At 36.5% G+C, this 18,664-nt stretch overlaps 2 protein-coding genes across 8 annotated transcripts; one reads left to right on the top strand and one right to left on the bottom strand.

Moving 5' to 3' along the window:
- Positions 1 to 1,916: 1,916 nt before the first annotated feature.
- Positions 1,917 to 3,241, bottom strand: LOC113641693 (acyl-coenzyme A diphosphatase FITM2). The gene is made up of 2 exons (XM_027144602.2): positions 2,966 to 3,241; positions 1,917 to 2,665 (listed from the first exon to the last, which is right to left on the bottom strand). Exons 1-2 carry the CDS (start codon positions 3,142 to 3,144, stop codon positions 2,071 to 2,073), a joined length of 774 nt encoding a protein of 257 aa, XP_027000403.2. The 5' UTR covers positions 3,145 to 3,241; the 3' UTR covers positions 1,917 to 2,070.
- On the top strand, positions 3,141 to 16,685 carry r3hdml (R3H domain containing-like). 7 transcript variants are annotated; one of them, XM_027144606.2, is made up of 9 exons: positions 3,141 to 3,251; positions 11,384 to 11,527; positions 11,626 to 11,677; positions 12,376 to 12,552; positions 13,303 to 13,613; positions 13,695 to 13,813; positions 14,608 to 14,710; positions 16,003 to 16,118; positions 16,220 to 16,685. In XM_027144606.2, exons 5-9 carry the CDS (start codon positions 13,344 to 13,346, stop codon positions 16,350 to 16,352), a joined length of 741 nt encoding a protein of 246 aa, XP_027000407.1. In that variant the 5' UTR covers positions 3,141 to 3,251; positions 11,384 to 11,527; positions 11,626 to 11,677; positions 12,376 to 12,552; positions 13,303 to 13,343; the 3' UTR covers positions 16,353 to 16,685. The 7 variants fall into 7 exon arrangements, with proteins under 7 accessions (XP_027000407.1, XP_027000406.1, XP_047662910.1 ...); XM_027144605.2 differs by lacking the exon at positions 3,141 to 3,251 and adding an exon at positions 3,782 to 3,938; XM_047806954.1 differs by lacking the exon at positions 3,141 to 3,251 and adding an exon at positions 3,782 to 3,938 and having other exon boundaries at positions 12,265 to 12,552.
- The last annotated feature ends 1,979 nt before the right edge of the window (positions 16,686 to 18,664 follow it).

Raw genomic sequence — 18,664 nt, 5'->3', positions numbered from 1 at the left:
GATGCATGACTATTTAAACATTTGATAATTAAACTTCCATGGATATGACATGCAAAGAAGAAGAAAAAACACCAAGAGAAGACAATTTACTTATTACAGTTTACAATTATATTAACTACTTATATATTAATGCAGGTAGATAAACATTTATTGAAAGCAGATTTATTTAAGTAAAACAGATCTTACAATTCGTCTTTTGTGACAGCAATTATACATTTAAATGAAATGGTTATTTTGCAATACAAACGCCCAGCATGCACCGCGACACACACACACACACACACACACACACACACACACACACACACACACACACACACACACTTCATGAAAACAGCCTCACCTGTAATTTAAACAAAGTTTTTAAATGTATTTATTTACAATTTGAGCAAAAAAAATTGTCTTCCTCATTTTATAATTGGTCTGAGAGCTTCTGATTTATTTTAAATAATCTTTTAAACACAAATTAAGACTATAATATCCAGTAGAGAGCAGTATAATCGTTGATATATTGGATTAACCGTCTCTTTGATTTGTCATCAATTTTCCTCCTGCGGCCATGTCCAGGGAGGTTGGCTACAGTCCCATGGATCTTAAATTTCTGAATAGTATGTGCAACTATAGTCACAGGAACATCTAACAGCTGTGAATTACTGATACGGTCATGGTCAAGAGAGATATGGAATGATCAAGCAGCACTGAGAGAGAAAGTGAAGAGGTTGCGGTTACTGTACAAACCCAGGACTTTTGTTCTTAACAGAATCTTTTTTTAGCATAACTTGATTATCCCATTTATCTGACATGCTTTGTGAACATACTGTAGATAAAATGCTAATGCTGTCCAATTAGATGGTTGTAATTTTAGTCTCAATGTTAACGTATCAATAATATATAAAACCCAGGTTTCCTCCCCAAACCTCAGACAGCTTTGTATGCTGAATGCTATCTTTAAATTGTCCATATTGTGTGAGTGTGACCTAAATAGGGTCATCCCAGATGTTCCCTGCCTTGTACTCCAAGTCCCCTGGGACAGGTTGTGTTGTATAGGATATCAAACCATGAGCTTTTCACACCCACTGCATTTATTAAATACATACAGGGTAAATTAGAGAGAAGCAAAGTACAGAAAGTTTAGAAGTAAAGGAAACAAACAATGCACTAAGCCAAAAAAAAGAGATGATTTTTAATGCATGTGCAGATTTTACATGGCAATGTTGTATCAGTCAGGTCCCCAATATACGTCCTCATAAACACTTCGTGATTATGATTAATATGCATCTAAATAGTTTAACCCTTGTACATCCCAGGAACATATCTAATATCTCATGTCTTTTATCTACAGCGGAATAATTCATAATGACCAAATAATATGCTTAATAATGAACAACTGCAACTTTAAAGTTTTAATCAATCAAGACAAACCACTTAGGTTACATACAAATAGCTAAAAGAGCATTCAATACTTTTAGTCCCAAATGCGGCAATAAAGTGTCATAATGTATGATATTTACATGTAGGTATTTAGCTAATGTTTCAAACATGCTACCGGAAAACCTGCATTACACTCCCATCAAGGCCAACACAAGACAATAGTGTAGAAAAAGTTTATGGGGGGGAAAGGGAGAGCTAAAGATTTATAATCGTGTAAAAGTGTGTCTGCACTTATGTACCTTCAACATTCATGAGTTTGATTTTTCTCTAAAAACAGTCAAAATGTCCACAATCACCATACAAAAGGTTATATTTATTACATTTTTGTTTGGAGTTACCATGCGTATGCAATGGAACATGCTTTGGTCATGTATTTAATATATTGATTCATTTATTTATTAATCTATCCTTAATTTGTCAATCCATTCATTTTGCTTCTAAAATTAATATGTTGTTTGTTTATAACATTCTGTGATAGAGCTTTCACCAGCAGAGGTCCTCATCGAGCTCTGATTTGAAAAGCTTCGAGTAATAAACCTTTTTCCGATACAATTGGGTTGAAAGCTTCACTGCTTCAAGAAAGCTTCACTTCGCCATCACTATCAGTTTGTTCCACTGTGCTTATTTCAAGATTTCAGTCTAGTCATATAGTTTATGGTAACTCAGGGTAGGAGGTAGTCCAGGTGAAAAAGGTTTCAAGTACCAAAGCTTATAGGTCACAAACCAACCAAACACACCGATCCCAGTGCCCAGAAGCTTCTGGATCATGTCATGGAAATACACTGAATTGCAGGCAAACATCCACACCCAGATAAGTGAAATAGCACTAAGAGCGAGGTACAGGGCATCAAGGATTATGGTTCTGGTTCTGCATTGTTTCACAAGGTGAAGCATTGGAACCATTTCTTCCATGATTAGAAGTGTTGAGTAAGATAAAATAAAGGAATGACAGGAAATGTCAAAACCTGCCCAATAGTTGCCAGCATTTTTGCATTCTGTCTTTGTGCCGTAACCCTCTTGGCTCTTTTCCATGTCGTGTGACTCGTAGCATTCACCTGTGACATTTTCAATGTAAAAAAAAATCTCAGTGCAGATGTACCAATAGGCTGTGGCTACCACAAGAGATGTGAGGCGTTTGGACGCGAAGGTGAGGTTTCTGTAGTGGGAGTTGGACAGAAATATAAACGGTATCAACAGGACCAGGTTCCATCCCCAGGAGACTTTCACAAAATAGCTGGGGGTGGGGAGAGAGAGAGAGAGAGAGAGAGAGAGAGAGAGAGAGAGAGAGAGAGAGAGAGAGAGCAGAATAAAAAAATTAATAACTCAAAGAGCACTTCTTGAATGATAATAAACTCACCTAGGAATGGATAAATAGATAGATAGATAGATAGATAGATAGATAGATAGATAGATAGACAGACAGATAGACATAAATAAATAGATAAATAGACAGATAAACAGACAGAGACAGATAGACAGGTAGATACAGCGTGTGTTTATTGTGCCCCAGTGTGTTAATGCAGTTTGTACTCACACATTTAACGGGTTTGTACTGCTGCTGAAGTGCGACTTAGGAACAACATCCAGGTCCTTTAATAAAGATCCTACACAACAAACAGCAAAGAAAAACAACGCCAAGTACCTGCGGCTATAAGTAGCGTTAAATGGCAACAAAGGAAGCGATTTATTCACGACGAAACTTAACGCAGACATTTTACTTAAAGAGCAAACAATTACAACCAGCTTCAAGATCAATGACAAGAAAGATCATAACCGTCACTTCCGAGTTCTTCACAGGGCGGAGAGATACAGTACATACAGTATGTACACTGGTTAGCCCTGATTTTTTGCATTGTCTTTTTTTTTATTGGCTTATATTTTTAGTTTGCACTGTCTTGTCTGTCTTGTTTGTCTTGTCCTGCACTTCATGTATCTAGGACTAACTTACTTACAAAAAAAAGCTTCTTGACTTGACTTCTTGAGAACCACTGCCATAAAATATTCATGACTATTTAAACATTTAATAAATAAACTTCCATGGATATGACCTGCAAAGAAGAAGAAGAAAAAACAACAAAGAGAAGACAACAATTTACATATATAAATAAAATTATATCAAATATATTAACTATTTATATATTAATGCAGGTAGATAAACACTTGTTGAAAGGAGATTTATTGGAGTAAAACAGATCTTACAATTCGTCTTTTGTGGCAGCAAATATACATTTAAATAAAATGGTTATGTGGACACTGACTCAGTCCACAGCTAGTGATTGAAAACACCTGTGTTAATTCATCATCTCTCTCTCTCTCTCTCTCTCTCTCTCTCTCTCTCTCTAACACACACACACACACACACACACACACTTTAAAAGAGTTTCATGAAAGCAGCCTCACCTATAATCTAAACCAAGTTTTTAAATGTATTAAATAAATAATTTTTTAAAGACAAAAGCTTCCATAAGTCTATAATATCCAGTAGAGGGCAGTATAATCAACACAAGGTAGGTCATTGATATAGAGAAAAGTGTCCAGGGCCATGTAAAGGCTCCTCTGTAATAAAATGAAATCTGTTGTGCCAAGATGAGGAATTTAACACTAACCCCATCACACCCCATCACTCCAACTGATGGTTAGACTGATTGTATGTCTGCCCAATGCACACGGCACCTTACTGACTTAACTCAGGTGATTATCTTTAAAGTTGTATATTGGTACATATTTCCAATATATTTCCACATTTTTCTAATATTATTTTTGGATAAGGGAGACTTTCACTGTGCATGTGGAAGTAACCTTGAACAAAATTATATTGGCTGGATGATATTTTCCAAATTCTTTTCTCTGCTGCAAATGCAAGCACGCTTTGCCCTCAGTGCACTCTTTCTTGGCGAGAATGTGGATATTCAGAGTCTGGTTCCCTGAAAACTTCTCACATTTGGCTTCATTGTCTCTCCATTGCTCTTCTCAGTGTCGTGCCAGATGGTGCTGTCTGAAGTAGCTCTATTTTAACAAGAGATGGCCATGAATTTTACTGTTGTCTGGCTGGGAGTATACTTTGGATGTGGTGAAGGTGCACAGGGTGCATTTGGATCTTCTTCGTTGTCTTTTATTTTTTTGCCCTTCTTTTCTTAATGTACATTTATGTTGCTTGGGCATTTCAAGGAAAGCACGGTTTCCAATTTACTTGAGTCTTAAGAAAAAGACGTAAGCATAGTGGTAAAATAAAATGAAGATGTCCAATCCAAAGCTTGTTTGGAAAGTTTGTGTTTATGTTTGCCTAGATTGATACAACTTCCTTTATCTAAATGTCTTCATTCACCTGCCTCTTTTAATAAATGGGTTTAAAGCACAGAAATGTGATTCTTATGATTTTGGGACTGTGAGGTTTTTGTAGTCCAATGGACCATTTTTTTTGTTTAAAAAAACAAGAACACATTTGTTTGTCTGGCTCAGAGAGAAAGCAGTGCATATGTTTTTAGTTGGACCTTGAAGAAACTGTGTAGTTTTTGTCCTGGTTGTTAGAACCGTGGCAGTCGAGGCACAATATTTCCTCTCACCATATTTGATGGAGTGACAATAAAAAATAAGTCTGTCAGAAGAAAGAATCCATTCTGTATCCCTGATTTTTTAAATGGCTGAAGGTGGGCTTATGTGGCAGAATTTTTGGCACCCTTTAAAAGATTTGGCAAAATAATAATAGTGGAAAATAAGCATTATGCACGTTAAATACGAATATGAATAAAGGTATATTCCTTATTCAGCTTGAACTGATCATTTGTTTTAAATCCAGATTCAGATAGGAGGTGCTCTATTCACATTTAATCCATTTTGATCTATGTTACTTGTTTGTTTCAGAAAGCTTGCCAGAAAGCTAAACATTGAGTGTACCCCAAGGGCCTAAACAAAAAGTCCCACAAGCATTAGTTTTTTAGTTAAATGCTGATTATGAAGCTAGGGTTGCCAGATTTCAGCAAAATACTCATTCTAACTGCAAAGATTTAAAATGTACTCAGAATGTTCGGCTATTGCTAAGGGAGATTCATTCTTCTCATCTTCAAGTATGTTTTTGAGAAAACCTAGACAGACACGAGGAGCACATAAGAACTAAATGGCAATTTATGTAAAAAATGTATCTAGTGTTAGATACATTCATGTTTCAGAATGTCTTTAAGTGTGTCAGATTTCTCAAAACCTGTCCCTTTGCCAAATTTTTCTCTCACCAATAAAGTTCTGCAAACCCTTATTAGCATTTTGCAAACAATAATTTTCCACTACGCATTTAATTAATGCCTTCCAAGTTCAGCAGGCAATATCTCACTCCTAAAGTTGCTGAAAAGTCATGAGAGCTACCGCGTTACAGTGTGCTTTTGTATTCTTGTGTCTAGACAGAGTGATGTCATGTAGCAGAGGAAGTGAGATTGATTCTGGCTTGAGGTGCTTCCTCTAGCCTCATCCTGCACTAAAGCCTGCTAGGATTTATGAGACTTCTAGTGAGTGGAAATCCAGCTTGCTTTCAAAGCAGATTTTTAAATATCCATATAAATATATGTGGGTGAAACATGTATTGAAAAATGAAAAGTGGGTAATGAAAAATATTTGATAAAACCTATAATAAAGCCCTTATTTATAAATCCTTATAAATTTAATTATAAGTCTTTGCAAGTTGATTAGTAATGAATCCTTGTAAGCATTTAAATCTACATAATGATAACTATAATTTAGTGCTATGAACAATCCTTTATAACACATAAACATGCTCCTCACTGTTTATTTGAACACCATGTGGATTTCTGTCCCTCCTTTATTACTAATAATGATGACATGTGAATCATTATGAAGCAATATATATATATAAATAGATTATAGAAAATCGTTGAATATTTTAGGACAGATACAGTAGCATTGCTTCAAGTAACCAGAAGAATCACCTGTGCTCATTCATTAATTTATTAATTTATTCATTCATTCATGCAATTAACAAGTCAGCCAATCATGTAGCAGCAGCTCAATACCTAAAATCATGACATCACAGGTTAAAGCTGCTTCACATTAAACAACAGGATAAAGGATAAAATCTGATCTCATTGACTGTTTCAGAAACAGCTAATATCCTGGGATCAAAACAAAATAAAAAATAAAACACCCACCAGAAAGCACCAATAGGATGAGGTAGGCAGGAAGGCTGCAGTAATTTATAGAACTACTCTGTACCACCGTGGTGGGCAAAAAAGCATCTCTGAATGTGCAGCATGTCAAATTTTGAGGCAGGTGGAACTACAGATACAGACGACCACATGGGGTTCCATCCTGTCAGTGAAGAAAAAGTGTATTTGTGTTATCAGGTTTATTACAACTGAACGTTTTTCTGAATGTCCAGTCATACGGGTTCTTTAAGTTATTTGTGTAAACTTCTATCTCATAAAGGAATAATTCATAGACTATTATAAGAGCTTTCTGAGGCATTATTTATATACAGATTATATACATGAATATGGGCTTTATAGAAATCCTAACCAAAGCTTTTAATGAATCTCTGTACACTTTAAGCTGGAACTACAATACTATCACTATGTAAGTCGAACATAAATGTCAGTTTAGAGCTGAATATTTGCGCCAACTTTTCTTTACCTGGACACAGTGTGTTCGTGGCTCTCCTACGATCAATCAAACCTTCCACTGTCTCATCTGCAGTTTTCTTCCAGGAATGGTCGATCAATATGAGCCTATTGTCTGCGATCCTTTCAAACAATCCATCAGAGCAAGCAGCTTCGTTACTCAGTAAATTTGTTTTTTGGGCCGCCAAAACAAAGTTTGGACTGCTGACATGAGAAATGGATCACTGCACAGTAGAGACCTTTGTGTGTGCGTATGTGTGTGTGTGTGTGTGTGTGTGTGTGTGTGTGTGTGTGTGTGTGTGTGTGTGTGTGTGTGTGTGCTTCATGACACACTTCACACAGAGACCAAAAGACACACTGCAGCTTCATCTCCTTTTGGTTTTCTTTTGCAGTGAAGGGGGATAATCACACAGCTGTGCACCTTTTTCAGCCCGTTCTGCCCTTTTTCCTACCTCTTTCTTGAAGTGTGAGCTCTCTTTGTGCTGTTCAAATGAAAAGTTCAGATGTAAAGTGAAGTGATATACAGTTTACTGTAGGCACCTTTTAACCTCATCCAAGTTTTTCTTCCAAGGGGATAATTGCACAGCTGTGCAGCTTTTTTCAACCCATTTATACTTTTTTGCTCTGTCTTGTCCTCCCTCGTGCTTTACATCATTTTTTGTAGTAATCAAGGTCCCTATTTTGAACCGTAGTGTTGTTAAGATTTTATAGTTAAGAAATGAAATGTCTGAAAGTGGATTGTTTTGCAACAGAACAACCCTCAGTCAGAGAAAAACTATTGAAAGGTAGCAGGAACTGAGGCTGGAGCTGATTCCTTTCTAGCTAAGAGTGTAGATTCATGCAGCCTATCAGTGGCAGTCATGTGTGGATGATTTTGTTCTGTAACAAAAAAAGCAATATAGATTCAGTTCAATTAAATTTTATTTATGTAACGCAATGGAAATGATCTCAAAGCAATTTTAAAAAACATAAAAAACATAGAAAAAAAAATTTAATATTATACAAAAGGTCAAGATTAATATTGGACTTATATTTAAATGTGTATGTATTTATCCACGATGAACAAGCCTGAGGTGACTGAGGTGACTGTGGTGAGGAAAAACTCCATTAGATGGAAGAGGAAGAAACCTTGAGAGGAACCAGACACAAAAGGGAACCTCATCCTTATTTGGGTGACACTGAAGGGTATGATTATAAATAATCATTCAGCCTTTTCATTAGTCTAAAACGTCAATATAACTTTATTTTGATCATATCTAATACTTTCATTGTCAAGCTGTCTATTGATTGCTTTCCTCCATTGAGTCAAACTCATCGATTAGCCTTGTCTTCACCCTTGGTTATAAATTCTCACTCGTCCTCTAGACGTCCTCTTTTCTGGCTGCACGGATTGTTTGATATTTTTCCTCACAACTTTTTTCCCCCTATCGGCTTACATGTGATGACAGAACTCTTAAGTATGTGGCAGAATTGACATGGATGTGTCTGTTGCTAAATATAAATGCTTCACAAGGGCACTTTGTAATGTGGAGCACTGTACTGTACAGTAGGTTGTCGTACACATCCGTCATGTTAACACATCCAACAGGCTAGGAGCTGATTTTTACTGAGACCAATAATAAAAAAAATCTCTGAGCAAACCCGATAACTTCCAAGTGCTTTTGTCTTTGTAAGCGCACAAAAACTAAGCTACAGTATATAAACAGATGTGACCAGGCTGCTCCTGAGCTTTGACCCAGGAGTTATAGGTTGACTCTGGGAACTTCAGTAAAGTCTTTGAGAAAACAACACGAATGTTAGACCTTAAATCACAAAGAGACGGGGTTCTTGTAACTGCAAAGTAATTCTTGTTAAGGTGTTTTGACTACATTTTAAATTTCAGATTTATTTCTATGAAACTTTCAACAATATAGCAGCTGGACAGAAATCCAAATGTTGCTGTTCCCTAATTATAAATTAATCTGCTTAAAAAAATCACTAAAAGAGTGCGTTCAATTTTGACATAATTCCAGATATCCATTCATCTATTTTATTCAGTTGATCATGTAAATATCTCAATCTCGATACAATTGTTAATTACGATATTGTATCTTGAATCGGTTCGTAGTGAGATGTTAAATAGATTTCTTGAGTTTTTAGCTTGCTTCTGCATGAATTCAAAGAGATGTACTCTCTAAAATTGTAAAAATTTCGTCAGGTGGAATTACTTATTTATTTATTTTGCTGTGTTCCATCTACAGATAAGCAGTAGAAAATGAGTGAGAGTGAGTGAGTGAGTGTTTCAACTTCTCTTAGTCTGACCTGGTAATATATACTTTATTCTATAATTATTTCCATTTCTGAAGCAATCTCACACGTTACCTTTATTTTGGTAACAGAATCATCCATATACACCTTGTAGTTTTGGAGATATGCCTATTTTATATCGAGCATGAGGCACAAAAATAGGCCTAGGGATGAAGAGGTTAAATACACTCTTGTGCACAGGAGAGATTTATGAGAGATTCATAGGAGATAAATATTCATTAAATTTTACACTTTGTCATTTTATTCAATATTTTTATATTTTTTGTGAAGCTGATACAAATAAAATTGAGTTGGATTGCGTTCAGATCATCGTACAGCAATAAAAATGTCGATCGTTGAACCATCTATCTGAAAATGAGTTCTAACAGGCTACAGCATGTCCATCAGACACAGAATCCCTGGTTAAAACGAACCTCATCTTCATTATAAACAGTTTATATTGTGGTTAAATAATTCCCATAATACTCCGTGCCAGTTCTGGCAGTGTACGTGTGTATTGTTCATTGTGAAGCCGCTCACAGCCTCCTGCTTCTAATGCAAAATGCAATATATTTGAAAGAACTTTGCTCCACAAACGATTCTTTTTATGAAGGAGAATCGTCCGTAGAACAATCAGGTTTCTTTGTAATGTTTAGGACACCATATTGACACTATCTGTTCAACAAATATCTATTTTATATACCAAGTGAGGGTTAAGGGCCTTGCTCAGGGGCCCAGCCGTGGCAGCTTGGTGGACTTGGGATTGGACCTCATGACCTTCCGGGCAGTAGTCCAACACCTTTACCACTAGGCAACAACATCCCCCATTATTGTCACTGCTGCTGTTTATAGAAAATTAATCAACATTGTCTGACCAATCAGAATTGAGAATTCAAAAGTGTTGTAGTTTAACAGTATTTAAGGGATCAGGTGAACATTACAATAGCAGCTTTCCACGAGGTAGCGCTAAACACTCCTCCTACAACCTACTGGATCCCATTAGAGGTGCATGTAAGATTAAAAAAAATCATGAGTGGAATTCTTGTTTTTGCCATTTATGAAAATATATAAATTCCATTTTCCACTGGTGTGTCTTCGATTTAAATGCTGCTCCACATCCTTGTTTTTGTGTTCTTCTTTTAATATACAGTGGAGTCCAAAAGTCTGAAATCACACTTTTTTTTCCATTTAAAATTGGAAAAATTCCATTAATTCTATTGGAAATAAAGAGAAAGCTTTAGAATTTTGACATTTTTCAAAGAAAGAGAGTAAACATTGAATATTTTGAATATTCTGCACTATTATCTGCTTTGTACAAAAAGCTCAGATTGTCCTCATGGACAATCTCTTTAACTAAAGAATGTCATATAATGTTTGTTCTAAATTGTATTGTAAGGACTTTGCACAAACATGTGGAGGCCATGCTAGCTCAATTAAAGCATCATTATGTTATTAATTCAAGGTTTTTTTTCAAAGATTTTACATTTCCCCCAAGCTGTATATTGTATTTGTTATTCCAGCTCTACTGTAACTGAGGTTCTGTATGAGAAGACCTTGCAAGGCTTCACTTATAAGCAAACCCAAATCCATGACCTCAGCAATAGGATTGATTTTCCTTTTTCAATCCTATTGGCCTATCGCTAGCTCTACACGAACCACAGGGATGTCTGTTTGTCTGGTAGAAACTAAAACCTGTCATTTCACTATAGTAACAGAGGGGCGAATGGGGCAGTGAGTGGGGCAATACACAGCCTTAGCAAATACCATAAAGGTTCACAGCGTGTGCAGTAAACGCTAAAACAACGTAAGCCTTAGAGGAATCCTCAGGGGTGTCAGCGGTGGAGAATGCACTTTACAACTATGTGCTCCTTCAGTGATGTCATACTTCTGCTATACGTTCAGTCCGTTTATTTTGTAGAAATTATAGAAGAAAATAAAACCTTTAGTCAGTAATGTTATTGTAATCATAAAGGGAAAGATGACCGAGTTCACAACATGAATACATGCATAAGTATTTGTATCTCCAGCAGCTAATTCTCTTACAGTTCTCTTACAGATGCTCTCAATGACCCCATGCAGTGGACCTGTGCCAGTCCATGGCAAGTTCCTTGGCACTGTAAGCAGTCTAGTGTGAGATGTGTTGCACATGGCATGACTCCTTCAAGTCTTCCTGGAATCCTGGACATCTGGTGCACTGGCTTTTTTCTGATAGATGTTTCTTCTTCTTTGTTGTTTCATCCAAACCATGCGATTAACATGTTCCTTTTTTCTCACGTTATTAATCTAGCTGTGAGTGAGAATTAATCCACCTCAAGCTTTAGATTAAGATCCATATAAAGGTATAGTGGTTATTTATTTCACATTTACCTAACACAAAAATCAAGTGTGACATTATCACAACAGGTATTCAGCCGAAGCCCTCTTTGTTACACATGCATCGAGCATGAGTACAGCTAGCATAGAAAGTAATATGGCTTCAGTAGTTCTAGTTTAAAGGAAGAATCATGTGCTTGCAAATTCAAGACGTTTTCCACAAAAAGCAAAAAAAAAAAAACCTTCACTAGTTGATTTGCACATTTTAAAAGTGGCAGCAAAATTCTTTTGCCTGCAACAATCACAATCAAACTAGAAATCATGCTCTATTATCAGAACTATATGTGAGGTGTTAGGATAACTGTGCACAATATGGTATGTTGATAAAAAAAAATGATCAAGGAATGAAATTAGCATATTAGTGCATAATAGTGCATAATAGTGCATTTTTTGTCAATTATGGATTTACTGCTAAGTAACAAATGATTGCATTGCTTTTTTATAATAAGAGGTAAAAGCTATTTAAATCCACCAGTTAAAAAGCAATCAACTGGTGCCTCAGAAACCCCCCAGGTGAAGTTTTACATTCCTATCGATTACTTCTGTTTAGAAGAAAAGGAGCATTTGTGGGTTTTGGCTGAGGAACCTCAGGAAGCCTGGCGCTCATGCCGAGCATGTGTGCTGAAAAAGCAAAAACTCCCATCATTGTGTTTTGTGAACTCAGAGACCATCCCAGTGGGGGCTGAAGAAGCTCAGAGCTTCTGCTCCTCGACGTCAGATGGCTTCAGTCACCACACGTCCTGTTAAGTACTGTCAAGCGGTGTGTTGTTTGCAAAGGCTGCTCAGAATTCTGCTCACTGCCAGGCTCAGCTGCACCAAAGTGCTGGAATCCTGACTGAAGGTATGCAAAATGAGGAGCCCTCACACTTTTGCTAGCTGGATTGTAGGGCTTAATTATATGGAAAAACCTAAATCTGATGCTCACATTCTGTATGTTTGAAGATAATGGCTGATGATAAGGGTTCGTCTGGGGTTCGTCTAGCTGCAGAGTTCATTTGTGTGTGTTTTCAAAAACGGATTTATTAACAAACTTTTTAATTAATACAATGTTGCTATAATTACTTAATAATTATACTAATACTTATACTTACTAATACTTATAAAAATACTTTATAATTACACACATTCTCTCTTTCTCTCTCTCTCTGTTTCTCTCTCTCTCTGTTTCTCTCTCTCTCTCTCTCTCTCTCTCTCTCTCTCTCTCTCTCTCTCTCTGCTTCTCTCTCTGTGTGTGTGTGTGTGTGTGTGTGTGTGTGTGTGTGTGTGTGTGTGTGTGTGTGTGTGTGTGTGTGTGTGTGCATGAGTGAGAATACACTTGCATGTATATTTGCTGTACTGTAATAAGGTTTTTGAGTGCTTTGGTAAGAGCTTTTAATTTATTACAAAAAAAATCATATTATTTACTGTATATGAACATTTTTCTTTATAGACATATGATTATTACTAGTGATGCTGTGTTTTGAATTGGAATAAACCTTATTACTATGCATTTGCATTTGTATGTTTACCTTTTGTCTGAAGCTTTGTGCAATAAGATCCATGGATGCAAACATTATGTAAATGAAAAAAAAATGAACCCATTCTTCCACAGTATCAAGACTTTCCCTAAGAATCCTATTCCACATCAGTGCCATGCGTGCGCGCTGCAGTCACATGGTTTTTGCTGCCATCTTGTGGACGATGCCGTGCACTACAGCGGCTGTGGTTGTGACCAACACCACAGAGCCCTTTCCCATCACTGTGCCTGAGTTTGGGATTGAACTAAACTGGAGGAACAGCAGCGATGCGCCTCACAGCCGGAGAAAGCGCTATATTTCCTCCAGGGATATGATGGCTTTATTGGAACACCATAACCTTGTGCGCTCTCAGGTCTACCCACCTGCTGCGAACATGGAGTACATGGTAATGCGCCTCCTTATGAAATGTTTCAAACAATGCCTCCAAAAATCGTTTTTAAAAAGTCGTTGTTTTCTATTTGGAAAGGTGTGGAACGAGAAGCTTGCGAGATCAGCTGAATCTTGGGCATCACAGTGTATATGGGATCACGGCCCATCCCATGTCATGAGGTACATGGGCCAGAACCTGTCCATCACCACGGGAAGGTATGAAAACCTTGCTGGGGTCAATTAAAATTAGACTCATATACAATATGATCAAGATATCTAAGCCAGGGCAACATGTAAAAAAAATTCTAACAAAAAAATTTTTTTTTTCATGTCATGGTTGATTCTTTTCTCCACCACTTAGTAAAGGACTGGCCCAAAAAATTGAGCCTATGACTAAAGGATGTTATTCATTTCATAGAATACATTTTTTAATATATATATTTCAATTTATTAATAAACAACATTTAACATAGTTTATATAGTTTTTAACAATAGAAGTTATTTATACATTTTTTGCTTTTTAGAATATTTACATTTTTGTCTTTTGGCAGACATCCTTATCCAGAGTGACTTTTAATTAATTTTAATTTGTTCAACTGAGCAATTGAGGGTTAAGGGCCTTGCTCAGGGGCCCAGCAATGGAAGCTTGGCAGATCTGGGATTCGAACTCATGATGTGCGACATGATGTGGTAGCCTAGTGGTTAAGGTGTTGGACTACTAATTGAAAGGCTGTGAGTTCGATTCCTACATCCACCAAACTGCCACTGTTGGGCCCCTGAGCAAGACCCTTAACCCTCAATTACTCAGTTGTATTAAAAAGGTAAGTCTCTCTGGATAAGGGCATCTGCTAAATGATGTAAATGTAATTTTTGGTGGTTTTGTATTTAAAAAAACATATATTTTTTCCCCCACATATAATAAATTTATTTGCTAAATTAATTTAGTAAAAGAAATTGTTTTCCCAAAAGCTAAAGGAGACAGTAAGGTGCTGATTTTTATTTTCCTGTAGGTATAGATCGGTCCTTGAGCTGGTGAAATCATGGCACGATGAGAAGTATTCCTTCTCCTACCCCAACAGATGTACCGGCTCTGTCTGCACTCACTACACACAGGTACGACTTGTAAAGTAACATCCCAAAAGCATAGAAGTGATAACCTAGAAACTGTGTGCACATTTTCATTGTTTTTCACTACAAAGAATATAAATGTCTGATCACATTACAGGTAAACACATGTTTTTTATTCGTTCATCTTTAGTAACCCTGTGAGTCCTGCTAGGGGTCACAGTGAACACACACACATACATATATTCACACCTTGAGCCAAATGTGAGCCAATACACCTACTGGCATGTATATGGGAAGTAGAATTTAACCAGAGAACCAGGAGGAAACCTACAGAGTCATACAGGAGAACATGCATCATTTGATACCATTTTAAAAAAAATCAGAAACAGTAAAAAGCTCAAGCCGTGTACCCAAGAGCTTTATTTCGACAATGTGTCTCACACCATATATATACACAAATCCAACTGTAGGTGTAGTTCATCTTTTTTTGGCAGCTGGCCTAAATAAACATCAGTATTATATAGAGAAGGTCATGTGAAAGAGAAAGTGCTGCAAAGATTCAAGAGACATGATCTGGTCGCATGTGAATGGCAAAACTGACTGTTGATGCTATTGGTTCTACTGTATAGCACAGGATCGATATTGCTGCTTATGTAATACAATTGTAGACTTACAGTGGGTTTGTATAAATTCTCAGGAGGTAGGATGGGTGTATGTCCTTTAAGGTGTATTTTGGAGCACATGTGGCTTAAACACTAGTTAGACTAGGTAAAAGTTACTGTGTGAGTAAAAGATGCTTTGATTATTTAATTAGCATTTTGGTAAAGTAGCCTATTTATATTTAAGTGGATACTAAATCAATTAAAATCAGTTAAACCGTATAGAAGAAACTGGAAAGGAATTATAAATCTGACCACAATGTATGGAAAAACAATCTTCAAACAACAAGAGTGTTGCTAACTCAAAGAAAACAACAAACCCAAACTCTTCTAACTTCAGCCACCCATTTATCCTAATCAGACTGTGAAAGAAGAGAAGGATGAGGAACAAAAAGTATGCTATCTCATGCTACGCTAAGTGCCAGAACAAAAATACACAGGGTGGCACTCTCTCCTTACCTAATAAACTAAACAGCACCAAACTTCTACGTGTATGTGTGATGTATGTCACGTGACGTGCTTCGCTGTCCAAAGACCCCCGGTCTGTAGCATCGGCTGCAGGTAGTGTAAAAAGAGAAAACCAAAAAAACATGGGCAGACGTTGCTAGATAGAAGTATGAACTGGATTATAAGCTGTATGTTATTAAACAGTGCATCTTGCTGCTTTTTGGATTGCAGATGGTGTGGGCCAGCACCAATAAGATTGGGTGTGCCATCAACAGGTGTTCAAACATGTACGTGTTTGGTGCTACATGGAAACAGGCCACTTTACTGGTCTGCAACTACTCTATCAAGTAAGATTAAATCCAACGGATCCAAAACAGCATCATTTTACAAAACCATCATATTAAGTATTAAATCTATAGTGAACGCCTTGTTGTTGCTCGTTTTGCAGAGGTAACTGGGTAGGAGAAGCTCCATACAAGACAGGAAAGCCGTGCTCGGCTTGTCCTTCTATTTACGGAGGATCCTGTAACAAGAATCAGTGTGTTACATCAAGACCCAGAAAAAAGCTTGAACGCTTTTAGTCACGCTGATGGAAACGAATGAATTGTGACTGACACAAGAACTTTTTGTGGAAGCACATTTTTGTGTTGCACCACTATTGATTGCTTTTGTAAAATATTGCATTATTTCACATTTTATACAGCAGTCGAACTAACACCTAACCATTGTCGTAGTCGTCCCAAGAGTCAGTCCTGTGACTGCTGTGTTGTTGTCTCTTGTCCTGTCCCTGGACTGTTTGCACTGTTTTTTTATGTTTGCATTACTGTAAGAGTGGCATTGCCGTTAGGTTCGTGTTGAGAGTTAAGCACTTTTATGGTTTGTGTACACCCAATAAATTTTGAAGGAGTTCACCATACTGTATCTAAGTTACTGTCTTCTCCAAAGGTGATCCAAATGGGACTCGTCGAAAGAACATGGTTGTGTTTGTGTATTAATTTTTAAAAAAATAAATAAAAAAGTGTGTTGAGTTTAGATTACAAATATATAGAATTTTATAATGTTATAATTGCATTGATTAAAATATATATATATCCTTCTGTTTGGTGATCAAATCCTGGATAAAACCTCAAACTTGCTATGGAAATTTTTAAAGACTAGTGTGAGAAAAATGTCATTAAAAATCTTTGATTAAAAATTTACATTAGAGAAAATGAACCAGAAAAAACAACATATTGGTATGTTGTCTGCTTTTAAAACTGATTTTAACTCTATTTTTTTTATTAGAGGGACGGACAAACTGACATTGTCAATGCATTAGTGCACAAACACGTTTACTCAAGAATGAACTCGAACTGCAATTAACAGAAAAAATTACATTTTACATTTACACATTACATTTTATGAAGTTTGTATGAATTCATGCAGTGCATCCTAACTGATTACGTATGAAACAATACAATACATATATACGATCAGTTAATAGTGTTGTCTGATCCAGGACCTGCTGTTAGGGAGAGAGTGAAAGCAGGCTTTTATCACCTTCATAATGCTTTCTATTCATCCAGCTGGACCACTTGTGCTATAAACCAGGAGGAAAATGGCTTTTAAAACCATAAACTGCGAGAACAAGACCACTTCCTGTTCATACACTGAATTAGCTACAGTATTGTGTTGACAGCAGTGTAATACTGAGCAGTGAGGACAAACACTGAATCTTTCAGTTTGTTAGAAGGATATACTTGTTCTGGCTGAATTTTTTTTATTATTATTATTATTATTATTATTATTATTATTATTATTATTATTATTATTTGTTTTCATGTAGGCTTTAAGTCAGTGTTGAGAAGGAAACAGAAGTTAACAAGTGTTGCCTGATGAATACAGATGATTACGATTACTATGTCACTTCATCATTCATCACTTTCACTGTGACAGTGTGTGAGAATGTGTGAGAATATGTGTGTGTGAGAATATGTGTGTGTGTGTGTGAGAGAGAGAGAAATAGTAGTTAGTTTCATGTAGACACTCCAAAGTGAAAACCCATGTTGTGTAATTGGATGCTTTTAACCGAGTCCATCATTTTATAGTCATGGGAAACTAAACACTGAATCATCTTCCACACGCTTAATGAGAATATCACATTCCTTATATCTAAATGTCGGTTGAAAACCGAACCTGTCGAGAGGAAAAACGAATAAAAACCCCTGCATGAAACATAATGCAAAAGTAGACAATGTTGCTTTTTAAAAGGAATTATATTGATTGGAATTTGGGAATTTTCTGAATTCATCTGGTCACTTGACTTGAACTGGTTTATTCTACACCTTAGTTAATCACAGACCAATATTTCTATAAATTATGTCAGCTTGGACCTGGTGTGTTCTGTAAGTGGGAAGTAATATTCATATATTCAATATTAATGTCATATAACTGTTATTTAATGTTGTTTTATTGTTGTTTGCTGTTATTTTATTATTTATTACTTGTTTGCATTTGCATAGTGACCATGAGTGACTTAAAAAACTATTATTATTATTATTGTTGTTGTTGTTGTTGTTAATAACAACAACAACAACAACAACAATAATAATAATAATACTTTCTTTAAGTATTTATTTAATGAATCTATGCTGAGGAAGGTTTATTTATTTATTCATTCATTCATTCATTTTCTACCACTTATCCGAACTTCTCGGGTCACGGGGAGCCTGTGCCTATCTCAGGCGTCATCGGGCATCGAGGCAGGACGGTGCCCAACACCATCACAGGGCACACACACACTCATTCACTCGCACACTCACACACTACGGACAATTTTCCAGAGATGCCAATCAACCTACCATGCATGTCTTTGGACCGGGGGAGGAAACTGGAGTACCCGGAGGAAACCCCC

Source organism: Tachysurus fulvidraco, chromosome 23 (genome assembly GCF_022655615.1).
Source record: "Tachysurus fulvidraco isolate hzauxx_2018 chromosome 23, HZAU_PFXX_2.0, whole genome shotgun sequence".
Classification (NCBI taxonomy): domain Eukaryota; kingdom Metazoa; phylum Chordata; class Actinopteri; order Siluriformes; family Bagridae; genus Tachysurus; species Tachysurus fulvidraco.
The sequence above is the reverse complement of the archived record's forward strand: the minus strand, read 5'-3'. Positions and strand labels throughout refer to the sequence as shown.